Source organism: Dermacentor andersoni, chromosome 5 (genome assembly GCF_023375885.2).
Source record: "Dermacentor andersoni chromosome 5, qqDerAnde1_hic_scaffold, whole genome shotgun sequence".
Lineage (NCBI taxonomy): Eukaryota > Metazoa > Arthropoda > Arachnida > Ixodida > Ixodidae > Dermacentor > Dermacentor andersoni.
The window spans coordinates 190233766-190261578 of NC_092818.1; the positions used below are offsets into that span (position 1 = coordinate 190233766).

The 27813-nt window shown below is 44.6% G+C and overlaps 2 protein-coding genes across 2 annotated transcripts; both read right to left on the bottom strand.

Annotated features, from left to right (window-relative positions):
- Positions 1–5606: 5606 nt before the first annotated feature.
- Positions 5607–7910, bottom strand: LOC129384919 (signal peptide peptidase-like 2B). Its single transcript, XM_055070581.1, has 4 exons — positions 7300–7910; positions 6957–7034; positions 6699–6853; positions 5607–5831 (listed from the first exon to the last, which is right to left on the bottom strand). Exons 1-4 carry the CDS (start codon positions 7436–7438, stop codon positions 5607–5609), a joined length of 597 nt encoding a protein of 198 aa, XP_054926556.1. The 5' UTR covers positions 7439–7910.
- Positions 7911–10812: 2902 nt separating this feature from the next.
- On the bottom strand, positions 10813–26743 carry LOC126532233 (signal peptide peptidase-like 2B). Its single transcript, XM_050179897.2, has 7 exons — positions 26645–26743; positions 25069–25179; positions 23686–23868; positions 22193–22279; positions 15933–16078; positions 12934–13163; positions 10813–10913 (listed from the first exon to the last, which is right to left on the bottom strand). Exons 1-7 carry the CDS (start codon positions 26741–26743, stop codon positions 10813–10815), a joined length of 957 nt encoding a protein of 318 aa, XP_050035854.2.
- Positions 26744–27813: the final 1070 nt, after the last annotated feature.

Genomic DNA, 27813 nt, shown 5'->3' on the forward strand with positions numbered 1-27813 from the left:
CTATATCCCGACACCGCAACCGAAACCCACATTAGGTCGCCTCTACAGGGTCTCGATACCACCGGGATCCGAACGTGACACGACATTGCAAGCAGCACACAGTGCCCTCACCTGAGACATGGCTATCAGCGATAGGAGTACAATGACCACATTCGCAGAACGGGAGCCGATCCCTTGAATTGCTTGGGGCAGACGAGACAAGGACGATGCCATATTTTTTTTTTCAATTCAATCTAATACGCAGCACAGACGTCGCAAACGGCCTTAAACGATCATCAGGGACAGATCTGGAAACGCGCGAGCTTTTCCACTGCTGCGGCTGATGATGACGATCCTCAGGTATGGCACGAGCCCACAGATAAAGATAATCTAAGGATCGGGCAGTAGGCAGTGTAGCAGAAATAAATATTCGAAGGAGGGAAACAATAAACGCAAAAGGAATATTGTCGAGAACAAGAATAGTACACAATCGAGTAGTTTGAAAACGAAGTTGGTTGATGGTCAGCGTGACGTGGCAAATAAGTTCTGCAGCAGCTAGCAAAGTGAAGGACAATTCATGAAAGAAAAGAAATTGTCGTCCACCCGAGTATAGCATGAAGCTACACAGGAAACTTGGGGCTTCGTGTACAGCCGGGTGGATGACAATTTTCTCTTTCATGGTGATGATGACTTTGAATTGCGGCGCGCACGCCCCTTTCCTGCCCCCCCCCCCAAAACAAAAGAACAGAAGGGGGGAGAGAGAGTGAGAGGTGTGAGCAACATTGGGGCGACAGGAGGCACCTTAAGAAGTATTCTAAGGAAAGATAAGCACAATTGGCATATTGCGTAAGCTGAGCAGTCGTCGAATATGATTGAGAAGAGATACACTCCTTGTGATATATCGTATGTACGTTCGTCCTGTATTAAAATTTGGTTGCATACTATTCTCTGGAGCTCCAGCATACAAGTCCCGCCCTCTGATCCTCTTAGAAAGAGAGGCATTACGTTTATGTCTAGGGCTGCTTAAATTTGTTGCAAATTCTGTTGTTCCTAGAAATCCGTATTCCTCCTCCTTAGTGCAGGTTCCGTCTTTTGACAGTGCAGGCGTTCTTGAGAATTTATGAATCACTGCTGCGGCGTTCTCAAACAATATTTATTTCCCAGGCTGCGTTGTTTTTTGGTGTCAACAGGCCGCGATTACATACTCCACAAATTACGTTCGTACAAATTACTTGACCCTTTGGACGTGTGCATCTGCGATGTACTTCCGATTCCTGACAGAGCTGTTAACAATGATATTCAGTTCGATGACATTTTGCCTAATAATACAAAGTTACTTCCACATCGTATTCTAGACGGTCTATTGCAAGATCATCTGCAGATCCTTCGAACAAACATCGTAATTACGACAGATGCTCAACAATAACTGACTCTGTGGATTACCCACACCATTATACTCTTGGCACCGAGATTTTTCGCCAAACACGAAAAATTGAAATGTTGTCGCGGCTAGGGTGGCGTCCAGGGCATTGAATCCACCAAACCCATCGACTACGACGTCAAGTTGTCGAAAATGAAGGAAAAGGGTTTATTGGCTTAGTTAGACGGCTCCAGTACCGACGCCCACTCCATGCAGGAGAAAGTTAAACGTCTCAGTTCACATTAGGACCCTCTGTCTTTACTCTCGAAACGTATCTGCTTTTAATCCCGTCGTCTTCCCTATAGGCGAGTCGGCTAGGGAATCTGAATACTGTCCAGCAGCCAATCACCATCGTCAACTCCGTTGCGATACCACGTCCATAACTCGCAGTAACTCCGCCTCGAAGAAACTCGTTTGGAATTTGTGGACGAAAGAAATCATCCTTCGACACCTGGTTCGTTCGTCGTTGCCCACCCCGTTCTTTGCTCAGTCTGCAAGGTGGAGGGCGGGCTGAGGGCCTCTTGTGGAATCCTGCAACAGCCGGTTTACACGCTGCCTTGACGGCTGGATAAGTGCCGAGGGATGAGTGGTGATTTGACTCGTCTAATTAACTGCGCCAGTCCATTCGTTGTCGTGGTTCCCTTCCGTTCATCCTTTTCTCCGGTTTCCAGGTAATGGTGGGGTGAGCGCTTTTAGTAGTTGTGCACGCCGCGCTGACGTCTGGTTAGGAGGTGCGGTGGTTTGACACGTGGCAAACGTTCAATTAACACCCCTGGTGGTGTTCAGACGTAACAATGTTCATAACGAGGCTGTGTTGCCGTGCACCTACGTTAAACTTCTGTCCAAGGAAGTCTGGTCTGGCCCCCTCATTCTGTGGCGAAGCAGAGATAATAGATTATTTCCTCTTGTCTTGTAGGCGTTTTTTTCTGTAATAAGAAGACTACTAAAAATCCCGCTTCGCAATATTGGCCTAGATATATCTGTGCCTGTATCCTATCTTTTGGAGCCTCTATTATTGGTTTCAGCCCTTAAATGTTTGCTTGGCAACCGAGAATATCCTGATTGAATCTAATCCAATACCATGCTATAGATTGATCCTACCCCCTCCCCACTATAGTTCTAATTCTTAATTAATTAATTTATTTATTAGCTTTTTTATTAGTCACGGTTTTCTCCCGATTACTTTTTTTTTCTCTCACAAACATTTTACTTTCTAAGTTCCAACCTTCAAATTGTTAGTTCCTCCATTTTTATACGCGCAATTTAACCACCCGATTCATGGCGAATCCCTCACTGTATGTATGCGCCACAACCACTCAGGTTAAGAAGAACAGCAGCAATACAACGAGAAAGATTGCTAACATTAAGGCGCCACTACCTGTAAAAAGTGGGGCTACATCCGATCCACCTAGCTGACTATTATTTGTGGATATACATGGTCCGCATTAAAGATTCTTGAACATACAAACTTACAAAACATACAAGAAAAATCGTTTTATGCCCCAGGGCAAACTTTCAGATAAATAGACGTGGAAGAAGGTATCATAAAGATTGAGGTGTCATATACCAACCGAAACAAAATTGTAGAAGTGGCATATCAAAGAAGGAAAGATAAACGGCGGCTTTAGTACACATTTAGGAGGGAAAATTACCACAGAACAAAAAAAGGACATCAGTAAAATCAATAAAAAACTACCTCGGTAATCATTTTATTTCCCATAAAACAAACAAAAGTACAGCGCAACACGTATTCTTTGCAAAAGCCTAGGCTTGGCTTGAAATGATAATACGACCGAACGAGCTATGGAAAGAAAAATGATAGGTGTAACGTTAAGGGATAAGAAAAGAGCAGATTGGGTGAGGGAACAAACGCGCGTTAATGACATCTTAGTTGAAATCAAGAAAAAGAAATGGGCATGGGCAGGACATGTAATGAGGAGGGAAGATAACCGATGGTCATTAAGGGTTACGGACTGGATTCCGAGGGAAGGGAAGCGTAGCAGGGGGCGACAGAAAGTTAGGTGGGCAGATGAGATTAGGAAGTTTGGAGGGTCAACATGGCCACAATTAGTACATGACCGGGGTAGTTGGAGAAGTATGGGAGAGGCCTTTGCCCTGCAGTGGGCGTAATCAGGCTGATGATGATGATGATGATAATACGACAAGATACTAGGCTTAGACCAATCTGTCAAAGTGGAGCTTTGGGTAGCCTTTTTCTCCGCTTTGACGGCAACAATTTAAGAGAACTGGTTTATCGATTCAATTTCATTACACGCATAATGTGGAGGGAACACCATATGGCCAATTCTATGTAACCAAAATTTAATGGCAGGATGCGACGAAGTATCCTGATGTACGAGATTTCCATTTGCCTGAAACGACACCATGGACTGTTTATTTCATGCTAAACACGAAATTGTCGAAAATCTCTGGCCATTGTTACCGATAATTCTATTAAATAAGTTTGCAACAAAAAACGTAATAAAACGTATTAAACGTAAGAACGTAATAAACATATAAACGTATTAAAACGTAAGGACTTATTAAAACGTATTAACCGTAAGAAAACGTATTAAACGTAAAAGCGTAAAACAAAAAGTAAAAACGTAAAAAACGCATTAAACCGTATTAAACCTAGACGTATTAGACGTAAAAACGTATTAATGCGTATTAAACGTAAAAACGAATTAAACGTAAGAACGTAGAAAACGTATTAAAACGTATTAAACTTCAAAACGTAAAACGTATTAAACGTAAAAAAAAACATTAAAACACGTAGATCAGCGGTTCATTCAACATGAATTGCCCTAAACATCAGCCTTCTGGATTCGGCAGATTTTTCATATCAACACTAATTGTCATCGCAAGTTCATATGACAATGATCATGCTCCTTTAACCTCTAACATTTACGGTCATACAGTTGCCAAAACGTTACAAATAAACTAACGTAACGTTACGTAACTGTTTAAAACATACAAAATACTGCAGTATATGCAGCCCGAACCTCAACCATACAACTAGCGACCCGAATACACAAAAGTGTCGAGATTTAATTATGCAGTGTAAATGGCGCTTTATTATGAATTTGTGGTAAACGTGAAACACTAACCTGCTCTCGTGAAACAATATGCGGCTAGCCCGCAGCAGATCTGAGCCACAATGAAAGAAGTTGCAGTGCACTCTTAGCGAAGACATGCCAAATCGTATAAAAATGTATGTACTACCCACTGGACTGCTGTGTGGACTAATATACATATTAAGCCTGTTTATTGTGAGGATACATAAGGAACCCGGTAACATACTTAATGGGTCACAATTTGTTTTTAATGCGATTACCATTCTCAGGGTACTTCACGTACTTTCCGGGTGCCTACCCTATCCATCTCAAACCATTTTCGTGCCAACTTGGGTCACTGGATACTCTACGGTGTCATAGGCTAGTCATCGGGTTGCTTTGCTGAGTGAACAGGGTTCAAAACGAACCGTCGGTCCAACTTGGGTCTCTGGGTATGTGGCACTACGTACTTATTGCCGCTCTTCAGCGAACCTCTTTCACGCTTATACGCGGGTCACTGGGAAGGCGGCACTGGATATGTGCTGCTGGGTATGTACCACACATCGGTGTACGTCTTCGACGCCGAGCACTGGGTATGGGCCACTCGGTCTGTGCCGCTCTTCAATGCACTTCTCTGACGCCAACTTGGGCAAGTAGGTATGTGCCACTGGGTATTTGCCGCTCCACAAAGACAAAAAAATATCCTTTCAATTTATTCGATGCTCGGCAGACTCGAAGCCACGCCACGCGCGGACTTTATTGTGGCTCCGCTAGATGGCGCAGCGGGAAGTGGGACAGAGGAGCCCGGCTGGTACACACGTTTCGGCGTTGGCATTACGGTGTGTCTCCCCATTGCTTCACGCGAATCGCATTAACGGCCACGTTATTTATCGTGAGATGGGTTCTATCGGCTTTGTTTATTTTATACACGATGAAAAAACCCCGTTGTGTAATGAGATTAGCAAAAGAAAGACGCGTATTGCGGTGCTTCGTAGACGGACGTTCTCGAAATCACTTTAGTACGCGACGCCGTCTAGAAATGGTTGCTGCTTAAGTTACAATACCAATGCTCAAATACGCACGTACGATAGCACGTGCCGGTATAGGTCAAGGTCAGACCAGTTTTCTCGCTTAGTGAGCCTACATATTGTTCAGAAGTATCGCGGAGGCACGTGAAACAGCGGCGATGCTGGCACATGCGGCACGGGGTGCGCGAAGCGGTGCACGGGGAACAGGGCGGACCGCTGCGGAGGCGGCTCGGTGGCGGCGGCTGCCGCGGGAAGCGGCGGGCCACGCTGCGCCTCGTCGGGGCGCGTCCTCTTGGACGAGTCTGCGGGGGGCTCCGGTTCCTCCTCGGAGGGGAAAGGAGTCTCAAGCTGCGCAGAAACAAGGCTTAGGCTGATGTGGCGGCTGGCTCACCCATCACAGCATCGGGTGCAGTCCCACGTATTCTCAGTCACAGTTGACGGCAAGTCTATGGCGTCGCGCTGCTGAGCACGAGGTCGCGCGTTCTACTCCCGGAAGCGGCATTTTGATAGGGACGGGAAACAACAACGCTCGTCGTGCACCGTGCTTTGGGTGCAGTACGTAAACAACACCAAGTTGTCAAAAATAATCCGGAGCCCTCTACTACGGCATCCCACATGCGCAGTTTCGGGACGTTAAACCCTAAATTTCATTTTAGTTTAGTTGCTGGTAACCGATCACAAGACATTTAGTTCTAAAACACCAGAACTGACATGACGAGTGAAAGGGACACGCGATGAAAACAACAACAAAATGGTGCGTTAAAAAAAAGCGTCCGTATTTTTTTTAAAATGGCAACAAGGATTTGATGGGTTTCCGGCGTAAGGTCTAAAGGTCGTCGCTGCGATTTCTAGGACTGAAAACGGACAAACTGCCAGGTAGCAGGTGAAAGTTATGTCGCCAGTGCACAATGTCAGTACAGCAGTTCAGGAGCGCGGGCTCAAACATCGCTGCTGCCGCCAAAATAATGCGTCTAGATCACACCGTGGTAAAAGAACACCACATTGAGCATGCAACAACGCTTCAAGCCATAGCATTAGCTTTTAGCTTCACTTTGTCTTTGTTCGCTGTCTTTTTCGCGTCATCCGTTAGCATTGTTTTTAAATCGATGTAACCTGTAACCATGCGTATATTAGTCCGCGACACGGACGGACGCATTGACCTCATTTTCCGAAGCAATTGCCCACACCGCGTCCCGCACACGGTATACGTCTCACCTTGATTCCGTACCAGATTTCCCGAAGCTCCCCGCGGCACCACGCGACGAGAATGACAGGAATCAGCGTCGCGGGAACAAGGTACAGCAGGGCTGGCTGGGCCATCTTCATTACGTACAGGCCGATGAAAGTGACTACGAGGCCGGCGCCGTAGGCTGCGTGTTTGGTTGTTGCCGGCATGTGCCACGCGTGCATGTGGTTCACTTAAAGCCAAACGTTCAGGGAAACTACGAAAATAAATAAAATATACACACGTACCGGTTACGCTGGTCACGTAATAGAGGCAACCTTGGGATGCTATCAAGTCGAAGCTGTGCACGTACGCCACGAGAAAACCTGTCAGTGCAGAGGGAGGACAGTTTAGGAAGACGGGAATGGAAGCAAACACTACTATGCGAGCAGGTGCCACATCGGATGGCGCAATCCGATAAATTCGAATTGGATATATCAAGTTCGGCTGCACTCTCTGGTGCCCCTCGCTGTCTGAACGGTCCGTTGAGAGAACAGCACAGGTTTCAGGACTCACTTCGATCATGGGATAACTTTACGTAATCGTACGCCGCAGTGGACACACCAAGGCAAGAAATCGGCGTTATCTAACCGGGAATAAGGATGTCGCCGAATCCAAGCACAGAGTACTCCCCGAAGCAAGCGCCGATGTCCTCGTTGCTCAAATGCGGCACCCGCATAACCATTGGTATCTGCTCGTCGCTGCCGCCGCCTCGGGCCACTTCCACCATAATGCTGTCTCCTTTCTGCAAGCGCAAGACGAGACCACTTCGCTTATTCGCTTTCGTCGAAGCTGCGTTCCCGCGACCATTTGCGCCGTCTAGGGCAGGCCACCAGTTAAAAAAAAAACGCACAGCCTTAAATTTAGAGATTTATTCGGAGCACATAGGCAGGCTATTATAGGCATAGGCATAACAGAGCGCTACTATATCGTAGCTACTACAATATTGTGGATAGCTCAATGTTGGGCTACCCGCAATAATGCAGTGACTTCATGCCCTACGTATAGCATGCAAAACGTAAAATCTGCGTATTCCGTGCTAGAAACCTCACCGGAAGGCCTGCAGTGGCACGCTGCTGCTGCAAGTGCAGCACACGTCACCACCACCGACGTTGCCGTGAGGGATTTCCAACATGTTTCGTTTTCAAAGCTACCAGCATTCAGTAAGCATCCGTCCTGAGCAAAGACTGGTGGTGTAGCGGAACTTCACCACTGACTTTCTTTTAAAGGTATGCCGAAATACAACAAAGATTATTTGAACCAGAGCCAAACTATGAAGCTTTCTCCTCGATATGCCCTGAACCGAGTCGAAACTAGCTCAGTAATCGTGCTAACCTAAAGGTAAGAGTAAACGCCCTGTAAGCTATACCATGTGGCAATTGATTCGTGCTATTTGATGACAAGTGGCCTTAGTTGTCCTTATCTAATGTTTCGGGTATGACTCGTTCGTCCACACTGCGAAAAGGTGGTCAAGTGCACGAGAGTCGTTACCGAATCTGCATGAGAAAACCCTGATCTTTGACGCGGTCATCCGGACTCCCAGTTTCATAAAACGAGTAGGGAAGAAAAATTAAGAGGCGAAGAAATTATCTAGTAGAAAAATCAAAATTACGAATAAATGATCTATTACACCGGATAGCCTCAGCGGAAAGATATGACCGATACTTGCTTGCCTCCGTTAGAGGAACCCTACACGGATAATATCTAGGCGGCAGCCAAACGCCAACAACCGCGCGTGTCTAGTCGCACTTGCTGCGTATTCACCATGAAGTTATAATAAACACTTCTTCACGACTATTCCTGAAATGTTTTCAAGTACGTGCTTTCAATTAAAAAGAGAGATAGAAGTCATGTATTGTTTCTTCACTTACACCTGATGACTTGGCGAAACTGCCTGTCTGGTTGTGTGGCGTTGATTTCTGTATGACGCAAGGCATAAAGAACAAAAGTACAAAGACTCCTTTACAAATAATTCAGGAATAACAGTACATCAATTTCACTTGTTCATTATTTCAGTCTTTGAGACAGTAAGCATATAGCCGCGCTTAAGTTGTTCGCGGAACTTTAAGCTCACTCACCGGAACCAGGTATGGTGTGACGAATACGAAGAAAATATCGTAAAAGAAAAGCAAGACCAACAGAACGCAGATAACCTGCAAAAAAAAAAAAATGAATGGAATCATTAAGTGCGTTTCTAGAAAAGACATACCGATATCATCAGCGGTATTACGAATTCCTTACGTGGAGGCGGTTACAAGCATTCAGGATGCCGATATTGACGGCCAAATTCTCAAGTTATACGACCCATACCTAAAGATACAATGGGAAAATATCTACTGCGCAATGTCAGCCATATACATAACCGCACAACAGTGTGTTCCTCGCATCCCATCTTAAGAATTTTTTTTTAATAAGAACGTTCTTCCTGTATCTCTCTTTCTGGACGCTTGAACACTTGAACGAGAAAAAGTCGTCGGACTCGTATAGACTTTAGCAATGAACCGATATTCAGTTTCAGTTTAGGTTGCTCTTCAGTATCAGTATCAGTTTCTTTTCCCGATAATTAGCAATTACTTTTATTGTAGTTGCCGCTCCTACACACGTTTGTGAGGAAGTCCTGAAGTTTCTTGCAGTTCCTGGGTGGCCTCGCGCCTTCGTTGTGTCTACCTACTGATTTGCAGCAGTTCGCTCCTATAGTTCGCTCCTATAGAAGCTAACCGTTTTGTTTAGGCGCCGTCATCCCCCCCACCCCCGCCAGTGTTAGGAAACGTGCCCTGCTCTCAACTTTATAATTTCGTCATCTATCTTACCGGTTGAATAAACCAATTAGGAACACGCTTCTTTTCGCACCAAGTACACTGCAGGTTAGAAGACAAGAGGTAACGCGTTCAATATGAGAGAGGGCAATAGGAAAAGGAAAGAGGCAACACCTGCGCATCGCAAAAAAAAAAAAAAGAAAGAAATGCCTAGAGTATGATGCACAGATTTTAGATTGATCACCATGAGGTTAGGCAGGCGCAAGGTTTTGATCATGTAGATGCTGAATACGACGCCCAAGAAATCCTGGAGCAGCCAAGATTTAGAGTTGTGGCGGATGACGACCCACGAAAAGGCCAGGCCAATGGAAAACAGGATCAGGAACACCTGGCGCACTTCCAGTGAGCCGTAGAAGCAGGGGAATGCGTAGTTTGGTAGCCTTCAACGGGAGTATGGAGGCAAACTCAGGATCCGCACAAGCAAAGAACACGGAATTTGAACACAATATTGACTAAGAAGGGAGAATTAGTATGTATACACCTTTGGTTGTTCCTACATTTTGAGCAGTTCCAGTGCGATAGTTCGGTGTTCGTTCTGAGTCGATAGCAGGAAGAATTCGTCAGTTCTGCTGCATGCACGGAAGCCGTCCCGTACCTTTGCACGTAAGGACGCACGTGAACGCGCGCACGACACCCTCAACATATGCACGCACGCACGAAGACATAACTACACATCTACGCGCACACGCACATCTGCAGCGTCGCCTTGTGACATCTTGTGCAGCGCTATATCCGCTAGCCATGCACGCGCGTGCGCTGTGTGCAAGAATCGAGTCAGTCCGATCATCTGCGTGCACGTCGGCGTTACCCTCACTAGTTCTCTGCATTTATTAACAACTCTGAAGCTGAGCAGCCACAAGCGCTTGTATTAATTATTAAGACATCTGCACTTTTATAACAATGCCTAGCACATTGACACTAGAAACACCGAAGGGAAGAAAACAGTGAGACACAGGACAAACGATGAGAAAGCATATATCCCACTCTGTTTTCACCGTTTAACTGCAATCTGACAGCTCACCCGGCTCATAACACAGCTCACAGCATTGCAGGAAATGTAGCCATTATAAGCTACGTATTTCACACATCATTTGCCCACCCATGTAAGTCCATCGAATCGATATGAAACGATCATGTCAAATGATCCCATCCTTTAACATGCCGCCGATTACCAGCAACACAGTTCACTTCAAAGATGCAAAGCGAACTGAGCGAATGCGCAAGAAAGGAAGCCAGCAAGTTCAGTAGAAACTGAATGAGTGACCAGCAGCATTACAGAAAGGTACGCTTACCTTGCCGTGCCAAAAGGCAGCATGTAGAACAAGGGTTCAAGAACTCCGATGAGAGCAACTGTCGACGCGAGCACGAACATGCCAATGATCACGTACACTGGAAGTAGAGAGTAAAATAGAGCTCTTTGTGACCTTAACCGAAAATGACTATAAATATGAGGCAAAAATTATATTTGCGCACGGCTAACTATCCGCGTAAGGAGAGTCAAGCAGCGAGTGCGCGGCATCATCAGTAGGACTAAACTCGAAAACACGGCGCCATACGAGCATCGCTCGTGCGCGAGCGTGCCCTCCTCCGTTGTCGCAACCTGTAGCCGAGTCAAGCCGAAAGCCATGCGCGCCGCCCTAGTGGCATCTACTGTAATATCACAAGTTCACAACTATATCGCTCGAAACTGGTGCCCTATAGCGTAAAACTATTTCAATCTGTTTGTATTCCGACCTTCTATCGTGAAAATTTACGTGACCGCCGACGCAAGGATCAGGCAGTGACTCGCAGCGTCGTTTGAACACCCTATAAAATGCTCTCCTCATTTATAGGATGTTACATTTAATTGCTTTCAGAGCGAATGGCATTGTCTATAGTGACAGGCTTTTATTATCTAATTGGCTGCGGTACACGGTCAGATCTCTACGAGATCGAACGCGACGTTCTTCGGAAGGTGTTAAACCGATTAGATAGCAGACCATCTTCAGAGACTAAGATTCTCGGACCATGGCCCCAAGCGTTGCAGGCTTGCAAAGCTACGTTTCATAAAATCGACTGGCCTCAATGACCGGTTGTAGGCGTGAAGTTGTGGACAACTGCACGCATTCACACTGATAGTATCTTATTCTCTCCCCATCCTTTCTTTTTTTCCCTTAAACCCCTTCCCCTATGTTGATTAGCAAACCGGATGTGCGTCTGGTTGACCTTCCTACCGTTCCTTCCTTCTTTTCTTCCTCCTCTTCCTGTTGTTGTTGTTGTTGTAGTTGTTGTTATTGTTGTTGTTTTTTGCGTGACTTCATGTCACAAATACAGTGTCCTGTTTCAGCTGCACAGAATTTTACCAAAAAGGTTAATTTTGCTAGGATATTTCCCTATATTCTATCAGGTTATGCGTCTTTGCGACCACTAGGAACTGGGTATCGTAAAATATATGACAGACAACTAATAAGGACATCTCAAATAACTGCTTAATTAGCAATTATAGAAGAACCATTGCAATTGGGGAATTGAGGACCCAAGGGATATTATTATCTCAACAAAAACTTATCTAAACAAAATTGTCTTGGGCGCTAGAGGCATGCAGTACTTAGGCACTGCGGGCGGCCCAGTATGGCAGTGCCGAAATAAATATGAAATAGTGCATCAGTGACGTCGATATCCCTACCCGCTCCATTGCGAGTGCAGACCAACAGTAGCACAAGCTTTCACTGGCACGGGCTTAATCGCGGCCTTCTCGTTTTTTGCATAGTAACGCAAGGAATTGACGCGGAGCCTGCTCTATTCCGTTTCCAATCTTGTGGCGCTACCGCAGCTCGAATGGTCACGTTTGCCAATAGCAGCAAATAGAGAAGGGCTTTATGGATCAGAATGAAGAGAACTCGTAATTGTCATGGCATTGGCGCCTGCGCAGCAAGGAACCAGGTGGCGTTTTCTGATAGGGTGTGGAGATCAGCGTCACTGACACGCTATTTAATTTTCGTTTGAGTACAGTACCTACGACAATTTTTGTGAAGTTGTTGTTGGGCAACATATGACTGTCAGGCTTCAATTTTGCAAATGCAATATTACCTCACAAATCGCTAATTAAAACTTTATATTTATTGGCTGCCAAGCCTCACATTCTGACAAAATATGTGCAAATGTGCTTATCACAAGTTATGAGTGCAGCACCCTGTGTTATTTGGTGCAGAAAATAAAACAGCTTGTATACCTGCTACATTAGCGATCTCTGGTAACGGAGGCGAGGGGGCAGGTGAGAGAAATTCCAAGGCGGCTGTACTGGTCCTAAAACAGCCTCTCTGTATTAGAGTCCCAGAATGTTTCATTAGCGACAGCTGCGGGCTTGCCAAGATGAAGCGATTTAAAAGTATGTCGGGCGTGCCGACATGCACGTCGGTCGCGAACTCACCGAGATACTGGATGAAGAGGTAGAGTACGATCAACGCGCCGGACATGAAGGCGACAAATAAGACCATAGCCTTGGGTGTCAACTGCAGGTCGATGTCCTCCCCAACGTCTATCTCTTCGGGCTTCTTCACCACCTCGCCGTTTTCGTCGACGCTCGCTCGTCGGCCCTCGTGCTGGGATTCCTCCGCGGCAGCCGCGGGCCGGCTCGCCTTGTAGGCGTGGTAGCGGTAACTGCGACAGGCGGTCAGCGGTGCCTTGACGAGAGGGTTCGTTCGTTTAGAAAACGTCTTACTAGGCCCTGCACCCGACACTGAGTAAGGGGAGCATCGCAATTGGTTAAAAAATCTGAGCAATGGGAACAAAAACACGAAACAAGAACATCACTAACCACGTAAATTAGTACAAAAAATAAGAAATAAAACTAAATGACATCGAAGTGCAGTACATGTGTAGCCGTGACTGGGCGTCACATACTAGGCATTCCAACAAAATATGTTCAAAGCTGAGAAAAAGAAGGACACAAGCATATCTGCAAATAATAAACGCACAAGGCAGATTACGTGGAAAGCGCACACAGGTTATCGCAGAAGTTTTCACGATCTGAAAACAACTTCGCCGGGAAGGCCATCCCAATGGGATATGGCACGAGGAAGAGCAGGTAAACTGAAGGCGCATACTTCCGTAAATGTGCCTGAAAGTAAGATGATTACGTAATCACGACGACGTACGTGCGGGGGAATTCACAAAGTATGCGTTTCGTGTGGTAGTAAAGACATATTATTCGTATTTCTAAGTATTCGCAAAATATTTAACTATGGTTTGATTTTGTCGTTAGTTGAAGAAACATAGGGCACGTATTTAACAAGCTAGAGCAACCTATTCTTATAAAGGACCAAGTATTACTCGACAGAGCGACGTGAAAAAGATTGCGAAAGAGATTGATTAAAACTTTTTTTTTATTCGGCGCTGATGGCGTCATAGTTAGTTTTGTTATAATCATTATCACGATTTATTTCCGCTTAAGTCCTACAAACGGCAAAGGTACCTGCACTAATCGTCGAAGCAGTTTAGGGTCACTAAATTAACCTGAAAATGACAGAGGACACACGGTTTCGGGAACTGTAGTTGTCACCAAAACTAAAAAGTTAGTGTCACAGGTGGATCAGTCAAATGCTTAAAAAGGATTACAGTCGAAAGTTAAACTAACCAAGTCAATTGCTGCGCTACCAGAGGGCGTCGACTGCAGCCAATCAATCTGGAGTAACTAAGCTTGCCTAATAAATAAATATCACTTGGTGGACATTTCTGCATGGTTAGCAATGCGTTCGTGTAAATGATCAACCAAGGAAAGGCACATTTTCGGAGGATGGTAACAGACACCAAATAAATTTTTTTCACAAGTACCCGGCAAGCAGCTAAGATATCTCAAGTGAGGACGGAGTATATATTACAAAAGACCAAATATTTTTTATTTACTGCAAGCAGGACTCCATCAGCACTTTTATCTGAGTGGTCATGTCGAGATATGTTAACTCTGTTGATGTCGCGTAAAATTTTACTATTAATTATGTCCCGGTGCAACCATGTTTTCTAGAGAGCCTACATGTACTTACATGTGGGCTCCCTATTGTTTCCGTTAAAGCAAATGTGCCAGAATTACAACGGTAGATATTAAATCACGCTTGTTCAGTAGGCTCGTATATTGGTATATGATAGCGTGAGCGTAAAGCTGTGAGAGTTGAAAAGGGCTGTTTAGGATGCCGAGAACCTGTAGCTTTCATTGATTATCTGCTACTCAAAACAACTGTACCAGTTTCGACGTTGTACATGTAAGCCTTGTTTCGAAAGTCAAAATTTTGTCAATAGACAACTTCAGCAGTTTGTCTTACGTTGTGACGTACTCTGTAGTAGCTATTTTCGTGCAAAGCGAGCGCTCGGCGCAGTGTCTTGACGTACTGAAAACAGCGAGCCTTTTAACTTGTGCGAAGAAGCAAGAATGTTTTGCTTAGCTTAGCAAATATTGGCCTGCATTTGTTATATGTGAAACGACTAAGCATGTGCACTCGTTCAGATTGGACGCTTGAGGCAGCAAAACCAAGCCTTTCAGTAGAAAACTGACTTTCTTGCTCGGACGTCGTGCAGTCTGCCTTTGCCGCTTCGTTGTCGAATAAAAAAAAAAAAAGTGCGTTCGATTTACAAGTTTATTTTCAGTGTCATCGCACCTCAAGTGTCGTAGATTGCAATTGAATTGTTAGTTTCTGAATACTACAAGGTGGGTTTGGTAAAAAATTAACTAATCAAATTAAGGGTGGATTCGATAAATGTAACTCTCATTTAGGCATTTTACCTAGGCATCTGTAGCATGTTGCTTGTTTTTCAACTGCTTTCGTCGAATATTCAAGGTAAACGAGGGTAACAAGAAAAAAGATCCACATTCAGGAGGTAGACGTGAGGAAGGATGCAGCCGATGTTCGTTGGAGTAATACAATTTCCAGCTCGGAGTTTTATTTCACGAAATGTAAAAGTAGCTGGTACTGAAGGCTTTTGAATGACGTGTAGGCAAAGAGAACCTGATCGCAAATTGGTAAAAACACTCCAACAAAGCCCATGGAGGAGCATTTGTGTGGCACTGAGTTCTGATTTCAGCGTTGTGAGACGCAGTGCGATATACAACGGTTGAATTACTTGCCCGTATTGCGAGTGCGCAAATGCACGAAGGGTTGGAACTTGAGATCTGGCAAACACTAGAAGACTAGCATGGCAAAAGCCTCGGCCTTTGATGAGCACTTCCGTCCGTCCGTCTGTCAATAGCAAGAGACTCGTATGCGAACCATGTGAGATGGCGATTGTGCTGCATCTTCTTCGCTACAGCTATTTCGTGATACTACAAACCTATACAGTGCTGTAGCAGGAGTGGATGCGGAAAAACAACATAGAGTGAAATGGAACAAAGTTCGAACCTCAAGTCAGTTTGCAGAACCGATCCACCTGGGGACTTACAGCTGATGACTGATGACTCCTGCCCACAAAGCGCCCATGGCAACGCTGAATGTAGCGATCGACCAAACAATGAGGAGCCCCTTGTCGACCTCAGGCTCCTTTGTGAAGAGCTGAGTAAGCAGTGGTTCCTTCGGCGTCATCAGTTTCTGCAAGTGCAAATGCGTGAAAAAAAAAAAAAAGACGGAGGGGTTGTGCGCATCGCCAATCATTAAGCGCTTTAAAACATCATACAACGTAAATCGATGGTTCATTAACACATTGCCCGCGCTCTCGGAGGCCGTCCTTATTGCTTATTGCCGTTTATTTTTTCATCTTGTGCAACCAGAATTCTGTTGCGTGAGAAACTGTAGCTTATTTCTCAACTTTATTTTAGAGGACAGGCGATGCTAACATATTATATTCAGGCAGTATTCTTTATGTCTGACGAAATTACACCAACTGTTATATTTAACAAGAAAAAAAGTTGTTCAAATGAGTAAAAACAGCTGCTACACAATGTCGACCTGGAAAGCAGAGTTAATCAATCAATCAATCAATCAATCAATCAATCAATCAATCAATCAATCAATCAATCAATCAATCAATCAATCAATCAATCAATCAATCAATCAATCAATTTTATTTCGTTTGGGTAGGAATAACAACAACAACAACAACAACAACAATAATAATAATAATAATAATAATAATAATAATAATAATAATAATAATAATAATAATAATAATAATAATAATAGCCTTTATTGGGGGTTTTTAGGTACGTCCATTTCTTGCTCCGCCGAACCCATCCGAGGGATTGTACGGCAGAGACAATCGCGGCAAAATCACATTGAGAAGTTTTCAAGCATAACTAATGCTTGAAAATATAAACTAAACTGCTTCACCATTTTCAATAACATGTACAAAACACAAATTGCCAAGAAACACACAAAATTGAGCGCCAAAGGTACTACATGTCATCGTAAAACAACACACGTAAACAACTTTACAACATAGTTCTGAAGTTTAATGCATAGAAAACGGTGATTAACTGGGTCAAATACACACTGAATCAGCAAAAAGCAAAAGCCGGGAACTGGACAGAGATACAGCATTCACACCAACCGCAATGCTCACATACAAAAAAAAAAAAATCAGCTTCATACAAATGACATTTTTTATATTCCTTCTTTTAAGGCGTTCTTTCAGCCGGATAAACTTCGTTGCTCGAGTACTGAAGTGGGGTTTCATTAAACAAATTCGGAATATAATATAGCCTGTCTTTTGCCATAATTAGTTCTTGTTCGAGGGACAACACATCTGCAGGGATCGCGTAGATCCATATGCTTTATAACGGGTACGGTAAAAATTTAGTTCCAGAAATCTCGCGGCACAACAGAAAAAACACTGCTGCATTAAAGGTTCGGCATTTTCAGAGAACTGCCACGGGTCCTATAACGTAGAACTATTCCAATCTGTCTGTATTCCACATCGGCCATTAGCCCTCCTGATAGGTCAGAATGGTTCGAATCCAGCCCATATGGGCGGGCGCCACACCCATATGGGCAGAGCCCGAGCCATTTTGACCTATCACGGAGGGCTAACGGCCGGTTTGGAACAAAAAGAGATTTTAATAGTTTTACGCCATACCAGCCCTGAATGGTTCATCCATATTACTATTTGTGTTGTAGGCTGCACTTTTTAGAATATTCAAACTGTTTAATTTGGTTTTCCAATAGCTGCTACAGTGAGAAAAAAACAGCAGATACTTTATATTATATGCGAATAAGCTAGCGCATGCACGATAATTTTCTTTAATATAATAGTTTCCAACGCGTTAAGATAAACACGCAGCTCGTAGAAGTTTTGCACAAATGGAAGCCATATGAACGTTCCATGTTAAATCATTGTCGAAGTGAACTCCTAGATATTTAACACTGTATTCATACCCTATCGGTGGTGTACAGTCACAATTCAAACAGTCGGAGGAACGCAAGAGGAAAGGCAGAGTGGCATCAAGAACATTTAAGGAATTTCTAAAACAGATTTATTGCGTTATTTGCGCATTAACTCTTATTTGATTATTTTTGCACAGCCTATGATATTTATTGCATCACTTTGAAGCAGAGCAACGGCCATTTCACATTCCAAGTGCCTCGAAACAAGCAACGTGTCGTCCGCATATTGAAAAACAATGCTCGTGTCAATTACCTGCCCCAAGTTACACGTGAAAGGTAAACAAAAGTGATCACGGCACTGAACCCTGCGGCACTCCTGATGTGAGGTACCATAGTGTGCTGTGTACATCAAACGAACAAAAGATTTCAGACCGATTCAAAGGATAAATATTTAGTAAGTCGAGAAAAAATCCCCGAAAGACATAGTTGTAAAGTTTAGTGCATAGAAAACGGTGAGTCAAGTGCCTTCGATATATCCAAAATGAGTACACCGGCCACTTGGTTTCGTTCGAGTACGTCGTTTAAAAAATCTGACAAAGTTTCAAAAGGTTCCTACGTATCGCTGCTTAGATGAAATAATGTACTTAAGAACAAAGCTGTCCACAGCGTCAGGAACATGCCTTTTCAGTAGTTTTTACTGAGAAAAGAAGTACGGATATAGAGCGGTAGATTTCTCGTTTTGACGCATCTCCGCCCTTAAATATCGGAATAACACGCGCTCTCTACATTTCATCGGGTACAACACACGTGTCTAGAATACTGTTCAAAAAAAAAAAAAAAGAATCGGTCCAGCTAGCACACTGGTATTACGTATTATATCTTCAGCTGATATTCCATCTAAACCTTGAGCACGGCTCTTTCGTGACCGACATAGAAATCGAAACATAGTAGACTTTCCCCATCGAGGGAAGAAGCACCGAATCTGTTACTGAACTGCTACCTACTATAAGGCTCAGCAGATTAAGGAGCGTTCTCATATCTGTCACCACTGAAGAAAATGAATCGTTGAAACAATTAGCCACTTCTTGCGATGGAGAAACGAAATCCTTTAGTATCGAATCTAATTAGGAACACGACTTGGCTGCCCAAAGTTCATTCACTAGAGACCACATCTTCACTAGTTTAACGCAGGAAAAAGAAAACTGACCGCACAAGTAGCTTCCCTTGGAAGAGCGCATCATTTCTGTCACTTTGTTTCGTGCGTTTCGGTAAAGACTCTTCAAAGCTTCGTCTTCTGGGTGCTTTTTACATCGTTTAGAAAGTGTTTCTTTCTCTTGAATAGGTTTAAATATACGAATAGTTAACCAACGTAAGCTTGCTTTTCGCTTATGTATTAAATTATAGCTTTTACACTCTTGCTTTGGCTCGATAAAAGCATCTACAAAGTTTTTATCTGGTTGAGAAACTATGTGCTGACCGTGTATCCCAGTCATATTGGGATACAGGTTTGTCAAATTTAACGTAATCAAATATTTCAGTATGTTGGGCCTCCTTGCTTTTGACTGCGTGAGTGTCAGGAGGGCAGCTGCAGCCGCCGACATAGTATTGATCAGCCAGTTTTCTTGCTATTCGAATGAATTTGCCGTAAAAACCGGAATGTATATCGGAACGGAATGCAGGTCGACAACCCAAACCTTAATTTAAAAAAAAACGAAAAAAAAAAACGGTACAAACAGGTAAAAAATGACCTGTATATAAGACAGAGGTCGATTTTTTGCCGCGGTTTCTTGAAAAAAAAGTTCGGCCTATATTCCGGTTTTTACGGTAGAGGTCAAAAACATCAATGGAACGAACTAAAACGTGGTCGAGGCACGAGGACACAAGGCGACCTGAGTGCACTTCTTGTCTAGTGGCTTCGTTAATGGCAGATCATATGCCATAGGCAGCTAATAAGTTTAATTTGAAACAAATGCTTTCTCCGAGCCTAAGATATCTATATTACTATCACAGATAATGCGATCTTGTCATAGGAGGGTGAAACATCTAAGTTTTGTTTCAGTTGATTGAGAAATGACTGCATGTGTTCTGACGGTGAACGATACACAGCCAATAATGAGAGAGTACTGGTAGAATTTTCCAGGCGGAACGCAGGGCTTTCAGCAATCGAAATCGTTAACGGTGTAGGTAACCATTTAGTCTTAATGAAGGCCCCTATTCCCCTGCCTCGTCTACCTGATCTAGTTTTATTATACTCTTTAAAGTTGGGTAGGCGGAATTGAAACATGCCTTGAGCGTTAACTTCTTTAAGTAGGAAAGCGTCTGCTAAACTCAAGATGTTAGTGGTATCGATAACAAACTGATCCCAGTGTTTCCTTATGCTTCCCACGCTTCATGAACGACTGAAAAAGACGGGTTATCTGTAACTTCTTTCTTTTTTATATTATGGGATTTTACTTGCCAAAGCCACTTTCTGATTATGAGGCACGCCGTAGTCCGGGAATTTCGACCGCTTGGGGTTCTTTAACGTATACACCTAAATCTAAGTAGCCGGGTGTTTTCGCATTTTGCCCCCATCGAAATGCGGCCACCGTGGCCGGGATTCGATCCCGCGACTTCGCGCTTAGCAGCCCAACACCATAGCCACTGAGCAACCACGGCGGGCATGTGCAAGTTCAAAGACTGTTCCAAGTTAACAAAAATCTGGGAGAGAGTGAAAGTTGACTGCCATTTTCTAAGTCATCTTAACGTCAGCGAACGTAGTGATTCGAAGGACGCGGCCTCCGTTTTCTCTTCAAATAAACATCTTGCCATTCTTAACCAACACAGTCGAGGGTTCGACGGAAGCCTGTCTGGTCGGGATGAAACATGAAGCAATAAAACGGCAGACACCGACCAAAAGAAGCACTAAAAATGAATAAATCTTTAAGACGTCTCGGCTTCGCTACGGAATCCTTGTTCACAATGGGTTGAAGAAAAGTTGAAGGAACTTTGCTTCAACCCATTGTGAGCAAGGCTTCCGTAGCAAAGCCAAAACGTCTTAAAGATTTATTCATTTTTAGTACTTCTTTTGGTCGGTGTCTGTCGTTTTATTGCTTTAACCCACACATACTTAAAGCGTTTCCTTGCCTTTGGCGCTAGCTTTCCAGAATATTTCTTTGTTAATCTGAGTCAAATTTTCGTTTACGTACATCATGGGATGGAGTTCTTTTCTGTGCCAAGTCACGCAATTTGCGACGGGCTGCCAGTCAAATGCGGCGTAATAACGGGTCAGGGAACCGGATTAGTACAGTTGGTACATTATTCTTTCTGGCTGGTTTTCGGTGGACCCCAGCAACGTACCGAAGGTTGAATTCCTTTTACGGCTGAATGTCATACCTTTGTCGGAGCCAAGACAGTATCATTACCTATTTCCAAATACTGCAGAGAGCTTTACAACTCCTTTACTGTTTCTTTCAAAGATAGCACCTCGTCGATTCTTGGCTTTAGAGCGAATAGCTGATCTACCTTTTCTTTGAGGGGCAAAAGAACAACAGCCATGTCATTTATTCCCTGTGGTTGTTTCCGAAGAGAGCCTAACTGGGAACCAGGGTCATCGGTTCCTGCAGATGATGTCGACTTGCGAAGTGGCCCTGAACTGGACTCGCCCGTAGATTGTGCCAGCATTTCTAAATCTCCCTTTTTGAGAATCCCATAGCAAAAAATGTACTTTCAGCAACACTCGAGCATGATTTCCTCAAGTGAAGGCCATTGCCGTATTCCACGCAATACAAGAATCTGCCATCACTTGGCAGCCGATATGAACACACTGGACAGATCGATGTCATGGGGAGGCACAAAACTAGTCAAGAATTTCGCACACAAACAGCGTCAAGTATCAGTGATCAGCATCAATCATGGCAGCAGTCGGCAGCACTGCCAAACAAATGAGCTCTACGGAAGAACAGCTCAGTTTAGACGAGGATAGTTCTGGCAAGTGCCCAGCAGGACTTTGCCACTGACTGCGGAGCGCTTGCGCTCCGCAAGCGCTCTTTCATTCTCGAACGGACGATCTCACATGAACGTCTTTCATTCTCGAACGGACGATCCCAGGCGCCCCGTTCCGATAGAATCCAGAGACGGCGTCTATCATTCAATGAACGACGGATCTTGCTAACAGAGGCACCTTTCGCGCATCGCCGGTAGATCCTGAGGCCGTCGATCATTGTGCCGATTGTGTCGGATGTCGATCATTGTGTTTGGCGGCGAACTATAATCAGCGACCTCTACGTGATGTTACGGTACATACAAAACGCTTCAGGTAACTAGCACTACACGCTGCAAAATGCAATACCAGCTAGTTGGTAATGACACTAGGGGTTTAAACGAATTTGAGCTTCCACTTACCATCAACTTTCCTAAACTTCTTCTGCTGACAAACCCGACAACAATGTCGAGAGGCTCAGGTGATTGCCTGTCATAGACAACGTCGTCCTAAAAAACAGTAAATAAGACAGAGATAATCAAACGTCATTCGGGCTCCTTACGTTTACCGATATGATATGCGCGCATTAAATTTCTTTCTTCAGTTACAACACACAAGCTTTCAATAGGTCACACTGGCAAATAAAAATACTTCTACTGCATCGATACTCGAATCAATTCACAATGAAATGGACACAGAATCTTCGAAAGTAGCAAAACATTAAACAGCTCTCGTAAGCAAGGACGCGGGCTTTTTGTGCGACTAATTAATCCATTATTTATAACGAGAAAACTGGCTCTACAGAAGGAAACGGATGAAATAACGATACAAGAACAGTCCGTCATCTTTCTTTGCCTGAGCCCGTCTTCCAGTTATAAATGTCACGAAGGGTGACGGAACCACTTAGGCGATTCGTAAGAAGCAATGTCATCTTCAATTTTAGAGACCTTTTTCTTTCTTTCCTTTTTTTCACAGCCGGTTGCCGAACATTCCTCCAATTTCTTCCTAGCGTGTATAACTGTTGTCACTTTCTGGTAGGGCTAGGCATCGAGTAAAATTTTTATTCCGAGTAATTGAACATTTTTAACCGAATAATTAATCGGGGATTGGTCAGATTTTCGGATTCACGTATGTGAGCAAGAGTTATAAAAAATTTGGTTGATGTACTTAAGCTTTGTAGAAAAAAACCGTACTACATTTGCCTTTCAGTGACGCTTTCTCGTAAGTGCACATATCGAGCATATCAAGCTCACTCGCAGGGGCGGATCTAATGTGGGGGCTTGGGGGGGCAGCCGTCCCACCAAAATGCCCATCCGCTACCCATCGTCCCCTTCCTACCACCCTGCCGTACCAAGTGATGGAGTGCTCTCCTGCACCCCCGACGAAATTTGACTGTCATGCTCTACCACCCCCAACAAAAAGATCCTGGCGCCTCCCTCACTCGGACGCAACTGAATGCCCTGCGGAGCCAAATAAGCTTGTTAATGCTTTCTCGTTGTACAGACTTCCTGTGCTTATTAACAGCCATGCTAGCTGCACTGACCGAACACTCGCACGGCATTGAATTTACTCTCCCCTAAATCGAGGAGCATCGCGCATGGGGGGCTTCTGTCGTACAAGAACCGCAGGCGTCATTTTAGTTGGAACATTAAAGCTCTAGCCATTATTTTCTTCCCTCGCGTTGAGCAAGTGAAGCGGAGGCGCCGGCGAAAAAGCTTGCCTATGCTGTTAATCTCCGGTTAAGAACAATAAAACGTAATCGCGAGTAAAGCATTAATCGATTAATTGGAAGCTTAATCCATCGATCATCAAGACGTACTTTCGGGATTACGGGAAATTTTCCTTCATAGCAAAGATTGCTTCTAATGTGTTTATCTATCTATATTTAATATTTTTCAAATTCTTGTCGACTTACAAGTTTGCTGCCGGAGAGTCCTACAACTAGACCATAGGCCTTGACCTCGCGGAAGTTCTTGGCAACAGTCTCGAGTGGACAGTGTCCCAAGTCACGAATGAGCGCCACTTTGTCGGTCAGGTTGATCTTACGCAGTGGTAGGCACCCATTCTGAGCCGTCATGTCCACGAGCTGCCGGGCCTCCTGCGACCCGCATACAGTGGTACTGCTCACAAGGCGCCACAGTAAGCGGACTACTGATAGAAATAAACGTTAATGAAGCTCGGGCAATGAATAATACAATAAATCATTTTTGCGCGATGCTTATCTAGAAACACGGTTAATTTCTTCGTCATTTTAACTGCAAGACACACGTACACATTACTGAATAACGTAGGAAGTTATCAACTTCGTCCAAGCCTAAAGAAAATTAAAAAATTAAATTATGAGGTTTTACGTGCCAAAACCACTTTCTGATTATGAGGCACGCCGTAGTGGAGGACTACGGAAATTTGGACCACCTGGGGTTCTTTAACGTGCACCTAAACCTAAGTACACTGGTGTTTTCGCATTTCGCCCCCATCGAAATGAGGCCACCGCGGCCGGGATTCGATCCCGCGACCTCGTGCTCAGCAGCCCAACACCATAGCCACTGAGCAACCACGGCGGGTTAAGCCTAAAGAAAAGCTTCTCAATTGTTATTCCTATAGAAATATAGGCATGCCCAGGAAAAAATGCCCACAAGACACATTTCCTATTGCTACCACTGAGGATCACCGAGTTACCTGCGTTTACGTCTCGAATGAAATTTCATAAACCATTGCCACAATAGAGGAGCTTGCTTTCATTTTTTTTATATGCTTGCATTAGAATTCTGGGGGCAAAAATGATTGTAATGCAGCATCATTGCACAGGGTCGGGGTGATCTGCAGAGTGCTTATTTTATTTCATTGAAGAAGAATTTGTCATTGCGTTACTGGCATAGTATATCCCTCAGCACGCGTCCACAATCAAGTGACCACAGGGGAAGAGAAACGTGAGCTATAAGAACTATGGGGAAAAGAAAGGAGGCAGAAGGAACAAGGGTGCCGTCACAAGAATCGATAATGCCTAATTTTCGTCTATCCTGTTTCGCACTTACCAGCAAAGAACAAGTTTTACGAGATTAACGCGGTACAAGAATTTACAGGCACAGCGTATAGACGAGACATTAATAACGTATCCTCAATTGGCTATAGGCAGAATTTTTCTTAATTTCTCTTAAGCTGATTAAAAACAACGTTTGCCTGCCGGTGAACGTAATGATAACACCCCCTACTAAAAGCAGCTGCGACAGCAATGTCTTAAACCAAAATAATGCCAACAGACACTGCACAAGAACTTGGTTTTAATGTGAGCGCTTACCGCTTCCGACTTATCCTCTGGCAGCGCCTTGAACGACGGGAAATACTTGAGGCAGAAGGAAAAAGTCTCGCCCCTCATCACGCGAACAACTCCGAGCTTCCCACTTTCGCCCTGAAATGAGGAACACAAAGGCCGCACATTATTATCCAGTAAATGCAGCCGGTTAAATGCACAATGCTCATAACTTCAAACGCGAACAGCAACGAACGCTTTTTACGCATCATTGCATATACTCGGCGACAACTTTGTGTAGCAGCGCAGCCAAAGCGACGGCACCGAAGCACACGTATCTTTACTGCGCATTTGAATGTAGTCCGCGAATGCAAGCAACTGAAATCTACGTAGCGTAAAACAAATCCTACAGAATATTTTAATTTTTTGTTCAAGATTTATTTCATAACAAATAAAGAGCTTGCTTAGGAAAAGGATCTCCGTTACTTGATGTTCCTAGTTTTAACTTTCTGTTGTCCATGTCGTGGTTTTCGTGATCGGATATGCCGCCAGCAAAACGTTGGCACTACTTGGCGTAGTAACACAAGAGAAGCTCCGAACGTGCAAGCGCGTGCGCGTATAGCTTTCGCTGTGCTGCCACGAAAGTTGCGGCGTGTAATAGCACGGGAGCCGATTTCTAAGTATGGAGTTGTCGCAATTGTTAGTTTCGGAGTCTGATTTAAGCCCCCGTTACAAATGCAACTTGGAAGGGTGTTGGCTTGGGCTAGTTGGTTTTCCATTTTAGAATGTATGGTACAGCGCGAAGCGGGGCAGGGGACATAGGAACAGCGCGTTTCCTCATTTTAACACGATGGCGTTAAGGAGCCCGTGTCGCAGAAGATCTGGGGCCCCGCGTCAGGCGTCGGACATCATACCGGCAAAAAAATTTTCGGACAGTCGAACCACGTATACACAGGCCTTCCATAAGATGCAAGGAATTAACTGAAATAATTGACTTTTTAAAGCTAAAATACGTAGAAAAATCGTAAACTACGACATGCGCACAACCTACAGATATGATAGCTCTCGGATTGTAACTTTACTATACGAGAAAACATAATTCTTTACAGCTTTACATGACGTTTACGTGATCTCGTTCTTACCGGGCCAACCGCTACGCCGAGGCTAGAAGGCAAAGCACGCGGACACGGCTTGTGTCTTTGGCTGCTGAAGGCGAACCGCGAGACGACTCGTTCACGCTTATATGCACAATACCAAGTGCGTCGGGCTGCGTTAGTAGATGTCACGCAGGCGAGCCAACCTTCTCAGCACGCAGTCTATCTCATGCAGGCAGGCCAAACCGACCAGCGCTTACGCGGTACCGGCAGGCAGGCTTCCGCCAAAAGAAAGACTCGCTTTGGTCGGGATCAGGCAAGCATCTAGTATGCCCACTGGCGGATCCACATGGGTGACCCTGCACCCTGCATTTTCTTTTTATTTTAATATTTATTTTGACCGTTTAATTTAGAGCTACTACGGCTTCAAGTAATCTTTGCGTTAGCCCAGAAGTTGTTTCTTTGGTGTCGTCAAGCTGCAAAAAGTGAAACCTTTCCTAAGAAGCTCAATGTCAGAGTTCAGCTCTCACCTGACATACCGCAACGAACATGAGCACCACGACCACTCTCGTTGTAAGACTGTCGTGGCATGGGCTCTTCTGACAGAGTACTGGACGTGGGGAGGGCATTCTTTCCTGCAGTGTCGTTCACGAACGTAGTTGAGGAGGTGCGAAGTCTTCACTGCAAGTGTAGCCGTCGCGATGCTTAGTTGAAAAGCCCCGGCACCAGAGAGCTGACTTGATGAAAGGCAAAGGCGGATATCCCGTCGCCGCTTCTTATTCTATGCCGAAAGTTCCCTGGAACTGAAAGCCGTCATCACAGTGTGGGTTCCCTAACAGCCAAACAACGGAGCATCCATCTGTTCCTCTTCTTCTACAGGGGGAATAGGCCAAGGGATGTGATCATGATGATGATGATCCCAAAGAAAGTGGCGCCTACCCGTTAAAGAGGATGGACATATAGTAGAGCCATGTAAGAGGAGAAGAACAAACTTTATTCAATTCGCAGGAGGCTCCCCCCTCCCCTGCAAAAGGGAGGGGGACCCAACCTAGACATCGGTCACGATCCTGCGGGCCCTGGCGGCGCCTTCGGCCTGCCGGATAAAGCGTGCCTGTTTCTGTGGGTCGGAGTAAATCCAGGAAAAATAAATTATTAAAGCGAAAGCCTGAAGTGGCTCATACCCCAGATGGTTTGGAAACCACGGCGTGTGGTACCGAAAGAACTCGCCTCGCGGAGACATGCGCTCGTGCCACTACTCGCGTGTTCGTCGTCTTCCAGAGCTGGCGCCGTTGCCGCTCGTCATACCAGCGTTCCCATACTCGCCCTCGCGCTTTTGTTACAATGTCATTTTATGTGCGAGTTACACCAAAGTGCTTTTGAATGAGCAGAAATGGTGCGCATAGGAACGTGTCTGTCAATTAGTTCACGCACTTTTGTTGTAAACATGGTCCAGCTAGTTTCTGTTGTTTGACTCTCTAAATCATCCAAGAAAACGTTTAGAAACGTAGACGACTCATTATTAATAGCCTCAAAGTTGCCTTTGTTGTAATTACAAAAGGCCCTTTTTGATTGCGCGGTTTTGTGGCTGACAATGTCTTGCTGCAAAACAAAGCGCGAAATGATCGCTTAGACCAGGCAGACACGATAAATCAGATATCATATCACGACAGTTTGTTAGTATAAGGTGTAGGTATTTGCT

Bases quoted from the DNA above. Each gene is read 5' to 3' on its own strand.
- LOC129384919 (XM_055070581.1), bottom strand. From the start codon at position 7,438: ATGGTGGAAGTGGCCCGAGGCGGCGGCAGCGACGAGCAGATACCAATG. The intron at 7,035-7,299 runs GTTAGATAACGC...CTGCACTGACAG, and splicing joins CGGCGACATCCTTATTCCCG to GTTTTCTCGTGGCGTACGTG. The intron at 5,832-6,698 runs GTGAGACGTATA...GTTTCTGCGCAG, and splicing joins AAATCTGGTACGGAATCAAG to CTTGAGACTCCTTTCCCCTC.
- LOC126532233 (XM_050179897.2), bottom strand. From the start codon at position 26,743: ATGCCCTCCCCACGTCCAGTACTCTGTCAGAAGAGCCCATGCCACGAC. The intron at 25,180-26,644 runs GTGAGAGCTGAA...TCCTCATTTCAG, and splicing joins TGTTCGTTGCGGTATGTCAG to GGCGAAAGTGGGAAGCTCGG. The intron at 10,914-12,933 runs GTGAGTTCGCGA...CTCTACTTCCAG, and splicing joins CCTCTTCATCCAGTATCTCG to TGTACGTGATCATTGGCATG.